The sequence below is a fragment of the Xenopus laevis genome, chromosome 1S (genome assembly GCF_017654675.1).
Source record: "Xenopus laevis strain J_2021 chromosome 1S, Xenopus_laevis_v10.1, whole genome shotgun sequence".
Classification (NCBI taxonomy): domain Eukaryota; kingdom Metazoa; phylum Chordata; class Amphibia; order Anura; family Pipidae; genus Xenopus; species Xenopus laevis.
Genome location: NC_054372.1, coordinates 160,443,094 through 160,460,541, shown reverse-complemented (window position 1 = coordinate 160,460,541; position 17,448 = coordinate 160,443,094). Strand labels below are relative to the sequence as shown.

The window sequence follows — 17,448 nt, the reverse complement described above, 5'->3', positions numbered from 1 at the left end:
GTTTTTTATTTTACTGACAGTTACCTCTGTCGCCAGACTTGCCTTCGACACCTGGCGAAGTGCAATAGAGTAGATAGGAGTTCCTCAAAAAAAAGTTCCAAAAAACGCTAACCTTTTTTTCCTATTTAAAGGGTGATAGACTGAAAAAGAACGTAAATTTTTTTTGGGGTACACTCCTTCCCCCCTACATTTGCTAACATATGACACCTAAACTATACTGTGGGCACATATGTAGGGCATTATAACAACTTTATATAATTTTCTTAAGGTTCCCTGGCCTTGTGTAGTGTAATGTATTTGCTGCAGCATATACGGCCATTGTACTTTAACTGCACGCCGTATGCTAGCCGTTATTAGCCAACGTTAGCGTAACTTCGAAATGCTGAGCGTAATTTCGCTGGGGTAATTTCGCCAGCATTCGGTACCCTGTGCACAACTTCGCACAGGGCGAAGTGTTGCGATGTGCGCAAAGCCAGCGCTGGCAAATTTTCGCCGGTCAGTGAATTTGCCCCGCAGTGTATGTGATAAAATTTCTCAACCACAAGGTGTTTTTTGAGACAAAATATTTAACAAAACTCCAGAGCAGGTAACCTTTGCTTAGCAATAATGTGCAATGTGATATTAGCCAGCAAATGATTTTACATTGTGAGCAGTGCTAAACATTCGCAAAAACGCCATTTTAAATAACGCTTGCCATTTTTAATTACATTCCCCCCATTGAGATGATAAGCCTTTTAATAACCTATAGCAAACTAAAGAATTGGGACAGCTAAAGGGAAGTGAATAAGTGGCATTATAACATGCACCAGTGCCCTCCTGTTACATTTTCCTCTCTAAATTGCACCCTTTGCCAATCTAATTGCTCTGTGTCAGTCGGGCCAATTTTTAAAATGTGAAAACCTGAAACCAGGTCCGACAGTAAATTATTCACAACTTCTTTTTGGCAGAATGCCTCTGCTCTATGTGAAAGCTCCATAAATCTCATGTGTATCCTGTTATACTCTTTTTCATTATTATCTTGCTGCACTTTGATCATTGGTCATCTCAGCTTCACTATGAAGGTAATAATAACATAGCCAGCCAAAGATCATTTGGAGAGTCACTTAACTGCTTGCCAAACATACCTGGGCCCAATAAAAATACACAGGGGTCTTAGTGATACTAGTCATGTGCATTTCACATTAGTACAAGGGGTGGTGCAGATGGTTAATATAAAGGGATACAACTGTTATCAAAATAAACCATATGTAAGCTTTTTCCCTGTTTCTCCAGTTTCCTTATAAACCAGCTTGAGTGGTAATTTAGAACATTCATATTGCTCCCAACCTCACTCTGATCTCCCAATTCTTGTAATGTTTCAGTTAATGGAGCACAAAATATGGTTCCAGTACACACACACACACAATACACGAGCTGAAGCTGAGGTCACCCAGGAGATGCCTCCTTTTGTGTATTTGGGCTGACCTCAGCTTCAGCTTCACTGTGTGTGAGCGCACGCAGGCTGATCAGATTCAAATCAATGGAGCAGGGAGCAGATCTATTTTCTCTCAGACTGCAAAAATACACAAGCTGATAGCAGCTGAGCTTTCAGTCTGTGTGCCCATAGCCTTAGTTCAAATTCTTCCATCAAATTATGTTTTCTAACGTCGTATAATGAATTATGATTTGTAAAATGAGCTAAGTGACAGCAAACGCTTGTAGAACTGATTTAGGCTGTGAATAAAAGATTTATTTACTATTTTTACAGGTTTTTATTTTTTTTTAAATAAACCATTGAAAATATGTTTGTATTTCCCAGCAATATTATGACAAGAGTTATATCCACTAGGCTCGCCTGAATTGATTTTACTTAGGTTTATGGTGAAACTTGATGCCTGATAAGCTTCAAATCTTTCACCCCCGGGATACTGGCATTTTTTTAATGTTTGTCCCAGATTTAGTAAAATTGAATGACATTTTTAGTAGCCCAGGGAGATTTTGAGTTTATCATTTTATAGACAAATACAAGTATAGGATCTATTAAACAGATTTCTTGGGATGTAGACTTTTCCACATAATGGATTTTTCAATTATTTGTATCATTAGTGTCTTAAGGCTACAAAATAATAATAAAATAGTATTGTTTTGGAAAAACCAGACCAGTCAGAAATGAGATATTGATAGTTATATATTAGGACACTATAGGAAATGGCATTTCCCTCATTTGTTTCTGGATTATAAATATATATATATATATATATATATATATATATATATATATATATATATATATATATATATATATATATATATATATATTGTATGTATGTATTAATTAATTATAGAAAATGTCAACAAAAGTCTGCTTTTTTTTCAAACTGCTTTTTTTAAACACAATTGTATAATAGTAGGCCTTTTCAAATACAATTTATTACTGTAAAATGGGTGCCTTTCCTGAGGCATCTTCAGTAAGTAAGTGGTTGATTTACTTTTTGTCTCTACATCTCACTGGCTTAATGAGATGAGATTTGTATGATTTTCCTTAAAAAAGACAAAATTGACAAAAACCCTGCTCTCTCTTTTGCCTTTTCTTTTCCTTTTCCTTTTGCTCTCCCCTCCTCCCTTCTGCTTTACTTACCTGTATGTTTTTTCCCTTTGTTTTTACTCTCGAATTATTTCTTAGTCCTGTAAATTCTTTACTTCTCTTAATTTTTTCTCTCACTGTCAAAGAAATCCTCACTGTCACAGGGATTAAAAGTTAGACAAATATTGTATTGACAGTTTATTTCCATGTAGTGTAGTAGAACAGGGAAGGAGTGCACACCTAGGTGCATATTTATAAGGGTCGAATTTAGAGCTTATGGGGGTTTATAAAAACTCCCATAAACTCAGAATTCGGGGGAAAAACGACCAAACAAAATGTATTAAAAAATTTGAATCTTTTTAATTCGGTAGAATAGGATTTGATTAGAGTTTTTTCACCAAAAATTATTTTTTTTTTCAAAAGTCCACCAAACGACTCCAAATTGATTGTAGGAGGTCCCCCATAGGCTAAAACACCAATTCAGCAAGTTTGCGAATAGTTCAGTAGATGGCGAATAGTCGAATTTGAATTCCTTAAGGGATAAATTTAAAAATTTGAATTTTTTTTTTTAAATGCAAACCGAATTTGGACTATTGCCTAGTCGAATTACAATAACATAAACTCAGAATTCAAATTTAAAAATTCAATTTTCAATTCGACCCTTGATAAATCTGTCCCTTAAAAAAACAAAAGACAATAAAAAACAAACTGATGCCTGAGCGTAGGTAATATACTATACATGTAAAATAGGATCTATTATTTGCAATGTGCAGCACTTGGGGTTTTCCAGAGAAGGGGTTGTTCTGTATTTTTTATCTCCGTACCTTAAGTCTGCTAAAAATAATTTAAACATCAAATAAACCCAATATAAATTTCAGATGGCAATAGATGGTGTAAAAAGACAGTGGCTCTTAGATTAGCGGAAGAAATGGCCAGGAACATACAATGTGACAAGTGAAGAATGTAGCGAGGAGCAAAAGAGTGAAGGGTTTTGAATGTTAGTAGAATAATTCTATACTATCATTTGCTTAACAGGCAGCCATGTAAAGGAGATGTAAAGGTTAAATCCCTTTTTTTTCCCATTCATTCTTTTTGTATTCAGATCTTTAAATAATTTTATGCCATTTGCGGTTTTAGGGAAAAAAAATCATTTAATCATGGTTTCAGAAATCTCAAACTTTTAATAAATGTGTACTTGACTAAGGGGCCTATTTACTAACATTAGAATGTTTATTTTTTGCTAAATTCACCAAGTAAAAAGTCAATGTCCTATAGACGTCAATGGGAGCTGCGATGTTAATACTGGACCATTTTTGATCAATTAATTTTAATTTACAGTTTATATTTACTCATATTGTACTAACCATCCATAAACATTTCTTAAATTGTATTATTTTCTTTTGTCACAGAATATAAGTGGAAAATCTTTACATCATTTGAGACATTTTAAACCTCTCACATAGTTACATAGTTACATAGTTAAATTGGGTTGAAAAAAAACAAAGTCCATCAAGTTCAACCCCTCCAAATGAAAACCCAGCATCCATACACACACCCCTCCATACCCTCACATAAATTATATATACACATACCTATACTAACTATAGAGCTTAGTATCACAATAGCCTTTGATATTATGTCTGTCCAAAAAGTCATCCAAGCCATTAACTGAATCAGCCATCACAACATCACCCGGCAGTGCATTCCACAACCTCACTGTCCTGACTGTGAAGAACCCCCTACGTTGCTTCAAATGAAAGTTCTTTTCTTCTAGTCTAAAGGGGTGGCCTCTGGTACGGTGATCCTCTTTATGGGTAAAAAGGTCCCCTGCCATTTGTCTATAATGTCCTCTAATGTACTTGTAAAGTGTAATCATGTTCCCTCGCAAGCACCTTTTTTCCAGAGAAAACTACCCCAACCTTGACAGTCTACCCTCATAATTTAAGTCTTCCATCCCTCTAACCATTTTAGTTGCATGTCTCTGCACTCTCTCCAGCTCATTTATATCCCACTTAAAGTGGACCTGTCACCCAGACACAAAAATCTGTATAATAAAAGTCCTTTTCAAATTAAACATGAAATCCAATTTCTATTTTTTATTAAAGCATTCATAGCTGTTGTAAGCTCATTTAAAAATCTCAGCTGTCAATCAAATATTGTCTGCCCCTCCTCTATGCCCGTGGCATAGAGGCGGGGCAGAAAATTACTTTCACTTTCAATTCAGCACTTCTTAGATGTCACTGCTCTCCCCACATTCCCCCGTTCTCTTTACCATATAATTGTGTAGCCAGGGCATGGGGATGGACATCAGGTCCCCCATTCTGGTGCACAAACAAGATTCTGAGATGATACAAGGCTTGTCTTAATAACAGTGTCCACAAAATGGCTGCTGCCTGCTTGCTATAATTTTGAAATCCCAGACTGAAGGAAACAAGATTCATATAATTTATATAGTGTAATTAAAGTTCATTATCCTTGACTAATCTGATAAAATAGGATTTTGAATAATTTTTTTGGGTGAGGGGTCCCCTTTAAGGACTGGAGTCCAAAACTGCACTGCATACTCCAGATGAGGCCTTACCAGGGACCTAAAAAGAGGCATAATTATGTTTTCATCTCTTGAGTTAATGCCCTTTTTTATGCAAGACAGAACTTTATTTGCTTTAGTAGCCACAGAATGACACTGCCCAGAATTAGACAACTTGTTATCTACAAAAAACCCTAGATCCTTCTCATTTAAGGAAACTCCGAACACACTGCCATTTAGTGTGTAACTTTCATTTATATTATTTTTGCTAAAGTGCATAACCATACATTTATCAACATTGAACCTCATTTTCCAGTTTGCTGCCCAGTTTCCCAACTTAGACAGATCATTCTGTAAAGTGCCAGCATCCTGCATGGAACCTATAGTTCTGCACAATTTAGTATAATCTGCAAAAATAGAAACAGTACTTTCAATGCCCACCTCCAGGTCATTAATAAACAAGCTGAAAAGCAAGGGACCTAGTACAGAGCCCAGCGGTACTCCATGAACAACACTGGTCCAATTAGAAAATGTTACATTTACCACCACTCTTTGTAGTCTATCTTTTAGCCAGTTCTCTATCCAGGTACAAATACTATGTTCCAGGCCAGCAATCCTTAATTTAACCAGTAACCTTCTGTGTGGCACTGTATCAAATGCTTTAGTAAAGTCTAAGTAAATCACATCCACTGCCATCCCAGAATCAAGGTCTGTAATTACCTTCACATAAAAAGAAATTAAGTTAGTCTGGCAAGATCTATAACGCATAAAACCATGCTGGCACACACTCATAGTATTATGATTTGCTATAAAGTCCGTATCTTTGAAAAGCTTGCCTACCATGGACGCCAGACTAACTGGCCTATAGTTTTGAGGCTGAAAATGGGATAATTTTTTTAATAGAGACACCAGATTAGCAATTTGCCAGTCTCGGTACTACCAGAGACTGGCGAATTGCTTAAAAATTGAATCCTGAAATATTAAGTAAAGAGGTTTGGCAATCACAGAGCTAAGCTCGCTAAGTACCCTGGGATGAATACCATCTGGTCCCGGACCTTTGTTAATCTTAAAATGTTCTAGTCTCTTTTGAATTTCCTCCTGTGTGAACCATGCATCATTAGTTGTATTACTAGAATTGGGACTATTAAGAAGGAAACCTTCATTAACTGGTTCCTCATTTGTGTAGACAGATGAAAAATATGAGTTCAGAATCTGCGCTTTTATTTTGTTTTCATCAACCAGCTGACCCCCCTCTGATACCTTCCTACTTAATTTTTTTACTATTAACATATTTAAAAAATCATTTTGGATTTTTTTACTGCTTGCTACAATATCCTTTTCCATATCAATTTTAGCTTGCCTTATAGCTTCTTTGCATGATTTATTGGCTCATAAATGATTCCGCTGTCCTAGCTAACTTGAAAGCCTTAAAAGCACATCTTTTCTTAACCACCTCAACACCAACACTTCTATTGAACCAAAAAGGTTTTGCTTTGCAACAACTTTCCTTGCTTACAAGTGGAATATACTGACAGGTATATTTATTAAGCAGCATTTTAAAGACTTTTTGTCTGTCTCTTTTGTTCTGTGTTTAACCCCGTGAAAAGCATTTCCCACTTAATATGTTGCACAGATGCCCTTATACTGTCAAAGTTTGCACGTCTGAAATTTAGTGTTTTTTTTACTCCCTTATAGAATTGCTTCTGCAACAGAATCTCAAAGGAGACCATGTTATGATCACTATTCCCTAAATGCTCACCCACACAAATGCTAGAGATGAGTTCAGTATTATTAGTTTTTACAAGTTCCAAAAGTAAGTTATTCCTAGAGCAGCTTGTCATGTGGGACTGTGCTGCACCCGCAAACCTCACTGGAAGCAAGTTGAGATATCTGTGCTTGTGACATTTTAGCCTACACTAGTCACATGACTTGATTCAGTATTAGGGAAAGTATTCCCTATATTTAGTAATAGCACTCAACTGAATCACTGATGGCATATAAATTTTAATAAGGAATAAAACACTGAGGGACGCGACAGACCCATGAATATGTTCAAGTCGAAGGACATATTATATTTCTTTAAATTATGTCACATGTATATGCATAATTTAGCTAAAGGGTCGCTTTGTATCATATGCTTTTTTTTTTAGATATTTATGTGGTTCTTGAAATAGATTAGTGAACTGCACTTAACCGGGGTTACTATGATTTATTTATCTGTCTGTTTTATAGAATGGGATAATAAGAGATGACATGATCATCACCAAAACCTCATCTTAGCAGTAAATATAGTAAAATAGCTACAAAGTGTAAAACCCTCTCCACCATTCTCTGTGTCCAGAATTTGGTTCAAGATTCATTAAAGGAGAAGGAAAGTATTTTTTTGCTAGGGGGTGGCAAAAATTCAACACCCCCAAATGATTGTATTTACTTACCTGACACTCTGGGCCAGTGCTCCTATAAGCAGAAAACTGCACTGGCCCTGGGTTCTTCCAGAAAGCACAATGGAGTTATCCTCTTCCTGCTTCTTCTTAGACTTTGCTTCTCCTTTAATGTTGAATGTTGAATGTTGCAGAATGCAGTTTTGGCCAAACTATGAGTTGCCTGGTCCAACCAATTCTGGACATGTTATTAAAGCATTGGACAATCTCAGATTTTGTGCATTTGATGCTCTAGTTATAAGTGGCCTAATACCTTATTAGCTTAAATTGTGACACTATGCCAAAAGCAGAAAAGTTGCCTAGTAACTAACAGATTTAAAAGGTGACACTGAATTAAATTTATAAATTGTCGAAAAGAAAAATCAGTGTGTAACCTGTAAGTCTGGGAAATCGACTTAACATCAACACTTAACACTTAACTTAGCATCTCCAAAGATGCCCCAGTAGCTCTCCATCTTCTTTTCTGCTGATTCACTGCACATGCTCTGTGCTGCTGTCAGCTAGTGAGCTTCGGGACTGACTCAAAATATACAGCACACATAGAATATAAATGTCACAGTTTAAGGCTGATTGTTAATAAATGGTGCAATAAGTTCAGTTTATAAAATGTAATTTTAGGTCTATTCATTTTTATGGTTTAGTTCTCTTTTAAAGTGATTCTGTCACAGGAAAAAGTTTTTTCCAAAATGCATTAGTTGATAGTGCTGCTACAGCAGAATTCTGCACTGAAATTAATTTTTTAAAATATGAAATGGGGCATATGGTCAGTTTCTCAGGTGCCCAAAGTCATGTGCTCTGATAAACTTCAGTCACTCTTTACTGCTGCACTGCAGTTTTGGGTTTTTGACTAGGGGCCCTAGTCTGGTTGAGATTTATTATGCTTCAAAGCTGCAAAAAGTATTCAAAAGAATTCAAAAATACTCCAGCTAAAACCTGTCGAAATCATGTAAAAGTCAATGACAGACGTCCCTTTAACAATTGGAACATGTTTAATGCCTTCATGTTTCTCAAATGTTTCGGGCTGTTAACACTGGTTTTTGTTCAATACTCCGAATAATAAGAACTTTTTTGGACAACAACTCGAAAACATCATGCAATTTGAGCGTCAAATCAAAAAAGTTGCACTATTTCTAAAATATTGACTATCGCCTAGAATTCATGTGCCATGTATTTAGACATGTGTGTAGAATAATACTGAAGCATTCAGTAATTGAATTCTGCTCTCTGTGATTCCTCTCTTTCTGTGTCTCTTTATTGAGTTTAATATAGCTTATGTAATTCTTCTCACTGAATATCTTTTGTCTGTTTCAGATATCATGATCAGCAGGATGTTACTAGCAATTTTCTTGGAGCAATGTGGTTAATTTCAATTACTTTTCTATCAATTGGATATGGTGATATGGTACCGAATACATACTGTGGAAAAGGAGTGTGTTTACTTACTGGAATTATGGTAAGAATACATTTTTATTACAGCTATTATATTTTTTTGAAGCTCACTGCATTGATGATGATTATTATTCTGTATTTAATGGTATCCTGTGTTATTACACAAGAGGTTTTCTTTTTAAAGGACAGCTGTAAAAGTGAAGTTCACAGAGTATTCCAAAGATATTCCCTATAAAGTAATATAAATGCATACATCAATAAGGGTACAAAACAGTAACCAAATGTGTGGCTAACCCAGAGGACACTGTTGAAATAAGCTACATCAAACTATCCAGACACTGCTTAGAAAAGGTTAGCTTACAAAGTTCTTTGAGCAAACACTAAAGAGACTTATGAGTTAAGCCACAGAAAAGCTAATACTCAATTTGAAAAAGAGCTACCGAGTTCAGTAGCTTAGACTGAGGCACTAATCAACCATCTCAAGTGCTTTCCATAACCTGGAACTGTACAGTAGGGCAATGGACACCAAGCCTACGGGAGCCATCTACTGTATATCTGTTCTCTCAGGCTGAAGATAGTAAACCTAATCTTTGATAGAATTGCTCTGTATACCTGGGACTCAATCACGTTTGAATCTACATGAATATTCTATCGTCTATTTGATGAAGTAATAGAAGGGAGTGGGTGGTGCTAATTTCTGCCTTCCTTTTCATATTTCTGGGATCTTTGTTTTTTATAAGTGAGTATCATTGGCAGCTAGTAGCACATCACCCATATTATTCATATTCTTTAAAAAGTACTTATCAATCCAGCCTTCCTTTTATATAGCCATAAAATATTGAGGGAAATTACATTTTCTGCAGAACTATTGACTCAACTTGAATTCTGTCACAGGTACAGAAATTGATCTTCATGGTATGTTAACATGGTTCACTTGGCACCATAGATTCCGTTTCTGCTTATAGTCTTTTTGTCAAGAATAAAAATGCTAAGAAAGTAATATTTTCCAAATATGTTGGCTTAGCATAAAGAAATAATGCATTACAGAGGATTTCTTTTTGACAGACTCCAAGGGGCCCATTTACTTAGTTCGAGTGAAGGAATAGAGGAAAAATAGTTCGAATTTCGAATGTTTTTTTTGGCTACTTCGACCATCGAATGGGCTACTTCGACCTCCGACTTCGAATCGAACATTTCGAACTAAAAATCGTTCGACTATTCGACCATTCGATAGTCGAAGTACTGTCTCTTTAAAAAATTCCTCGACCCCCTAGTTCGCCACCTAAAACCTACCGAGGCCAATGTTAGCCTATGGGGAAGGTCCCCATAAGCTTCCTAACAATTTTCTGATCGAAGGAATATCCTTTGATTGATGGATTAATATCCTTCGAATCGTTCGATTCGAAGGAGTTAATCGTTCGATCAAATGATTATTCCTTCGATCGTTCGATCGTAGGAATAGCGCAAAATCCTTTGACTTCGATATTTGAAGTCGAAGGATTTTACTTTGACGGTCAAATATTGAGGGTTAATTAACCCTCGATATTCAACCCTAGGTAAATCTGCCCCTAAATGTACTCCAGAAGCTAGAAATACCTATTCTATTCCTTGTCAAATTAACTGCAGAAAAAAAATGTAAATAAATATTTTAGTAAATAAATATGGTAGGAAGTGTATTGATCATCCATCCTATCAATAATGTATATTGCCTATCAATAATGTATATTGCCAGATGGAGTTGTGTTTGATCAAATTGTGGCTGAAGCATTAAAATTAGTGCAACTTCGCTCACACTTCAATGTGAATTGAATACAAGTGACGTCTGTTCCCTATTCTTTTTGGCACAACTTTGCAGTGGTGATTGACGCAGCTCTCCGTAGGAACCCTTGAGCTACCACCTAGTTCAGAGGTGGTAATAGCTTCAAGTCTCTCCTACGTCAATAGGTGCAACTCCCTTCCAACTGGAAGAATGACGGGCCCAGTGTTAGAGATGGGAACTATCCAGGAGTTTGTTGTAATTTATCCCTTATATTTGACCATCAACACTCATATCTTACCCCCCGTGCAATATAATCTTATAACTTTATAATACTTTTGCAGGGATATGTGCCAAATAAGAAAGTTTCTGAGTTGAGTCAATGAGATAACTAGTGATGAGCAAATCTGTCCCATTTAGCTTCGCCGAAAAATTCACTAAACTCTGAAAAAAATTGCATAACGGCAAAAAATCCACGAAACGCATTGAATTTTAAGTTCGAGCGCAATTTTTTCTCACTCCAAATGCATTAAGTCAATGGCCATTTTTTGTTATAGCAATTTTTCGAAAAATTTGCCGGTGGCAAACTGCGTCATTTCACCGCAAATCCTTGCCTGGCAAATAAATTCACTCATCACTAGCAATAACCAATTTCTCACAGAATATACATTATTGCAAGGGTTTCCATTCATAAGAAATGACATTTCTTTTCCACCAGAGCTATTCCACCACGACCAGTATACTACCATTATTCCTTTCTTGTACTAATGAAATACTGACTTGACCTCTCCAGTCATGGATTCTCTAGTCTAAACCATCTTATACTGCCTTTTATCTTCTAGTTCCCTAATTGGCCAGTGTATATCCATTTGACCTGCTTTCTTTGTGAACCTGTATCTGCTTGACCTGTACAACCTTGCATTCATTCAGTAGACTTCATAAAAATTACTCTCTACCGGAATCACCAATGACTAGCTGACTTTCAAATGTCTCCGATAGCCCTCCCCAAGAAAATATTTCCAATACTCACATTTACAGGTATGGGATCCTGAATGATCGGGACCTGGAGTTTTCTGGATAAATTGTCTTTCTGTAATTTGGACCTCCATACATTAAGGAGCCAATTAACGAACAATTGAATTTCTATTTTTCCCACAAATCTCGAAAAATCACAAAAACCTCTAAAGCAAAAATTTACCAGGTAAAAGTTGTTGAGATCCTATAGAAGTCAATGTGAACTGTGATGGTTCTATTGGACTCTTTTAAATCAATTCAGACTTTTCCGAAGTTCTGACTTTTTTTTTACTAGCAATTGTCTAAAAAACTCTAAGGTGCTGTTTTAATTCATTCGTGCTTTTAAAATTCATTTTTTTTAATAAATTTCATGAGATTCATGGTTTTACAGAAAGTAAGTTTAGTCGTTGTTTCAAAAAACTGGACCTTTAATAAATAGACCTGCATGTCTATTAAAACAATATTTAAATATTATTATATTATATTCTTATTTTTCACACTTGATAAAGGGTCTAGCCCAAAACATGTAGTGTGTGTGACCTACTTCCTCAATAAAAGTATTTGCAGCTGAAAATACTGCCTTGGACTTGTCCTCTGCTTTATATTTAATCTTTGGATGATCCGTTTTGGATATCAGCACAGGATACCCAGTGGGATGAGCCACAATTCCTAATCAGTGAGCTACAGTAAAAACCTGTTTGTTTTTGGAATTAAATATTATTAAACTCAACGGGATTGTTTTTTCTTTAATAAGGATTAGTTAGATCTTAGCTAAGATCTAGTCCAAGGTACTGTTTTATTATTGCAGTGAAAAATGAAATAATTTTTACAAAATGTGAATTATTTGATTAAAATGGACTTGTAGACAGACAACAGGAAATAATTGGGACAGCTCCCCAGTGACAAAAAACGTAACAATTTATTTCTTTCCCATCAGCCATGTTGGGATGTTTAACAATCACACGCAGTCATTCACTTTTCATAACGTTTTTCCAAGCTGTTGTTCTCTGGACAAATAAACTTTTTCCGTGCTTCTAACACGCTAGGTTCCTTGTGTCAACTCCTTGGGTCCCTCTCCGTTCCACCTCCTTCGAAGGGATCTTTCTATCCCCACCTGCCTCAACAACCCAACACTCCTTGTTGGTGCCCCCTTGTTATCCCGGATAGGAATTTCCACTGTGGCCACAACCTGTACCCACAAAACTGAGTTCTTGCACTAACACTTCATCCATAACTGGTGAAGTATTCAACGGAATGCTGCTTCCTTCTGACTCCTAGTTGGGGCACTTGCTGCCCTTTCTAGCTTTTAGGGATGTAGCGAACGTCGGAAAAAAAGTTCGCGAACATATTCGCGAACTTGCGCAAAAATGCGAGCGGTTCGCGAACGGTTCGCGAACCCCATAGACTTCAATGGGAAGGCGAACTTTAACATCTAGAAAAGACCTTTCTGGCCAGAAAAATGATTTTAAAGTTGTTTAAAGGGTGCAACGACCTGGACAGTGGCATGCCAGAGGGGGATCAAGGGCAAAAATGTATCTGAAAAATCTGCCTGTGTGTGCTTGGAAGAGATAGTGTAGGGGGAGAGCTGTTAGTGATTTCAGGGACAGATGATAGTAAGTTTGCTGGCTAGTAATCTGCTTGATACTGCTCTGTATTGGAGGGACAGAAGTCTGCAGGGATTTGAGGGACATTTTAGCTTAGGTAGCTTTGCTGGCTAGTAATCTACTGTTCTCTTTAAACAACTGCCATACGTTGACCTTGTAGGCATTGTTTGCCCAGTTTTTTGGACGCAGCCACTGAAGCACAGTTGCCATAAAAAATATGCCATATAAATGCTGAAAATAGTAATTTTTCGCCATACGTTGACCTTGTAGACATTGTTTGCCCAGTTTTTTTGGTTGCAGCCACTGAAGCACAGTTGCCAGAAAAAATATGCCATATAAATGCTGAAAATAGTCATTTTTTGCCATACGTTGACCTTGTAGGCATTGTTTGCCCAGTTTTTTTGGTCGCAGCCACTGAAGCACAGTTGCCAGAAAAAATATGCCATATAAATGCTGAAAATAGTAATTTTTTGCCATATACGTTGAGTCAACGTATGGCAAAAAATGACTATTTTCAGCATTTATATGGCATATTTTTTCTGGCCTCTGTGCTTCAGTGGCTGCGGCCAAAAAAACTGGGCAAACAATGCCTACAAGGTCAACGTATACACTACTACAGCGGTGGATACGGATTACGTAAAATATATTATGGCTGCTTGAAAAAAGTCACTCCGGTGTTTTTTCTGGAGACGGTAATATTATGGATATTTAGACAGAATGTGAACAAGGTCACACAGCTAGATGGCGGGTTGAAGAAAACAGTGTGCAAATAAAGCCTACAGGGCAAATAATGCCTAAAAGGTCAACTTATACACTACTACAGCGGTAGTAAAATAAAAAAAGTAAAATAAAAAAAAATGAATATTAAAAAAAAAAAATTAAAGTTGGTGCTGCTGAACTACTAGGAGCAGCAGATTAGCACACCAGTCCCACTCCCCAACACTGCTAGACTAATAGCACTGGGCTCTTATAGTAGTAGTAGTAGTAGTAGTAAAACAACAAAAAAATAAATAAAAGCAGTCCTTACAAGGACTACTGTTATTGCAGCAGTCAGCAGATGAGATCAGAAGCAGGACAGCTGCCCACTGCAGCTACATACAGAGCACTGCAGTAGAAGGTAGATTACTAGCCAGCAAAGCTACCTAAGCTTAAATGTCCCTCAAACCCCTGCAGACTTCTGTCCCTCCAATAACAGAGCAGTATCAAAACGATTACTAGCCAGCAAACTTTCAACTGTCCCTGAAATCACTAACAGGCAGCAGCTCTCTCCCTACACTATCTCTTCAGCACACACAGGCAGAGTGAAAAAACGCTGCAGGGCTTCGGTTTTTATAGGGAAGGGGAGTGGTCCAGGGGAGAGCTTCCTGATTGGCTGCCATGTACCTGCTGGTCTGGGGTGAGAGGGCAAAAAAAAGCGCCAACAATGGCGAACCCAAAATGGCGAACGTCGCGCGACGTTCGCGAACTTCCGGCGAGCGCGAACACCCGATGTTCGCGCGAACAAGTTCGCCGGCGAACAGTTCGCGACATCTCTACTAGCTTTTCCTTTTTGGAACTTAGAAAATTTTTCCACTAAAAATTGCGGAAGATCTATGCACTCCATTGCACTTCACCTGGTCTGAGCTGGTGAAGGCAAGTCTGGCGAAAGAGGTAACGTTCAGTAAAATCTGAGCGAATTTTTGTCTGGTGTAGTGTAGCGATGGGTGCGAAGTCGTAGCTGGCGAATTTTCTCCGGTTAGTGAATCTGCCCCTCTGGGACAGATTAATGAGGGGATTCCATTTGATCTTGGGTAAAATAATGATTGAATCAATTAAATTATCAATTTGATATCAGTAGAGCAATTCAATTGATTCCATCAAAACTAATATTTAATATAGCTTGAGCCTTCTAGAAATGCAATATCTCAGGCCCAACTATTTTGATGTATTGAATACCATTATAGGATATGGGCCTCAGTATCAATGGAGAAGCTTTTCTAGGCCATAACTGCTCAGTGCATATGTTATTTTGGTTTTATTCTTTGTGCAAAAAAATACAGTGTTTCCTGCTTTTCCTACAAATGTGTGTGGTGAATCCAAACAAGAAATCAAAACAGGCTAAGAGTTAGGAAGGGCCACTGCGGATGTAGGAAAAGCTATCAGTGGAATTCTGGGATTGGTAGTTCACATGGACATTTTTCAACAGCTTGTACAATTTGCACCTTTTTCTTTTATTTACTTCTTCATATTGACATGTGGGGGCACATTTACTATTGGTCGAATATCGAGGGTTAATTAACTTCCTTCGACTTCTAATATCGAAATCGAAGGATTTACCGCATTTCGTTCGATGGAACGATCGAAGGAAAAATCGTTAGATCGAACGATTAAATCCTTCGAATCGAATGATTCAAAGGATTTTAATTGATCGATCGAACGATTAAATACTTCGAATCGAATGATTCAAAGGATTTTAATTGATCGATCGAATGATTAAATCCTTCGATAAAAAAATACTTAGAAAGCTTATGGGGACCTTCCCCCTAGGCTAACATTGGTGCTCGGTAGGTTTTAGGTGGGGAAGTAGGTGGTCGAAGTTTTTTTTAAAGACTTTGACTATCGAATGGTCGAATAGTCGAACGATTTTTAGTTCGAATCGTTCGATTCGAAGTCGAAGTCGCAGTCGAAGGTCGAAGTAGCCAAAAAAACCTTCGAAATTCAACGTTTTGTACCTTCTAATCCTTCACTCGAGCTAAGTAAATGTGCCCCGTGGTGTGCACAACAATGGCAAAAATTAGATTTACAGAACACCCTTTTATACATGTGAAGAAGATGCATTCGAAAGATTGCCATACAAATATAACTACTTGACTTAACTACTACACAGTGCATTCATATTTTTGTTCTGTACCAATTTGTACTGTTTTTAGGAATACTGTTTCATACAGCTAATGAAAACGGATGTGTCGTATTTTTAGTGTGCTTGCACCCAGTAACAAGCAAGACTTATGAAGAATTTATTGTTCACTTAGAATGTTAAAAAGGATGATGGATGTTTTCCTTAAGCTGAGCATTTATTCATGCACGCTCTACCCACTAAGCTGATTAAATAATATTTTATTACGCACGCATGAATTTCTGTCTTTATAGTCTGTTTGCTTTTAGATCTTAAAGCCAGTTTACTTGAGAGATTAAGCACTCTGAATAGGTTAGTGCTGGGTTAACATATACTATAATCAGCTCAAACTAATTTTGGTAAATTAAATTGATCCTACAAGGCAGGAGTGCTATCAACTAAGCAACAGTGATGCCTTGTGTTATTATTATGTTTCATTTCTTACCCTCTCATCTCTCTTTGGCACTTTTCTGTTTAACTGGTGTATTAATGACCTGGAGGAGGATATTAAGGGGCAGATTTATTAAGGGTGGAATTGAACATTAGAATTCTCTAATTTTTTTTATGGTCAAAACTGTCAAATTTCACTAGGGAATTTTCCAAACTCGATTCAAGTTTTTTAAAAAATTTGAATTAAACTTTCGAGATTTATCATACTCTGTCCCTTTAAGAATTAGTTTTTATCTAAAACCTGCCAAATTCATGTAAAAGTCAATGGGAGAGGTCCAGTGACCAGTTTGGAGATGTTTGTAGCCTTCCTGATATTCAAGTTTTTTTCGGAGAAAAAACTTGAATCAAGTTTGGACGAATTAGATTCGAGTTGGTAAAATTTTCCGAGTTTGAGATATTCGATTTTTTTTATAAATAACCACCCAGTTGAATTTCGAGTATATTCTAATTTAATAGAGTTTAAAAAACTCACATGAATTTGAAATTTGACCTTAAATAAATGTGCCTCTACTTTCTTTTGTCGATGATACTAAATTGTGCAGAACTATAAGCTCCATGCAGGATGCTGCCACTTTGCAGAGCAATTTGAAAAAAATAACCAAACTGGCAATTGAGGTTCAATGTTAATAAATGCAATGTTAGACACTTTGGCAGGAATAATATAAATGTGAGTAATACACTAAGGGGGTTATTTATCAAAGTCCGAATTTATCTCAATATTTTCTGAAAGAAACTCAGACCAAATCCGCACAGTTTATTTGGGCTTTCTTATCAATACACTTTCCCGAAAATTTCGTTGGCGGGAAAAAATCCAGTTTTCATGATTTTT

General features: G+C 36.8%; 1 protein-coding gene across 2 annotated transcripts in view; it reads left to right on the top strand.

Moving 5' to 3' along the window:
• kcnn2.S (potassium channel, calcium activated intermediate/small conductance subfamily N alpha, member 2 S homeolog) overlaps window positions 1-17,448 on the top strand; it is a 120,007-nt gene that overhangs the window by 82,441 nt on the left and 20,118 nt on the right. For both annotated transcript variants that reach the window (XM_041580438.1, XM_018244311.2), the window contains exon 4: window positions 8,843-8,984. In XM_041580438.1, the coding sequence (XP_041436372.1) occupies window positions 8,843-8,984 (142 nt within the window). The remainder of the gene's footprint in view (window positions 1-8,842; window positions 8,985-17,448) is intronic.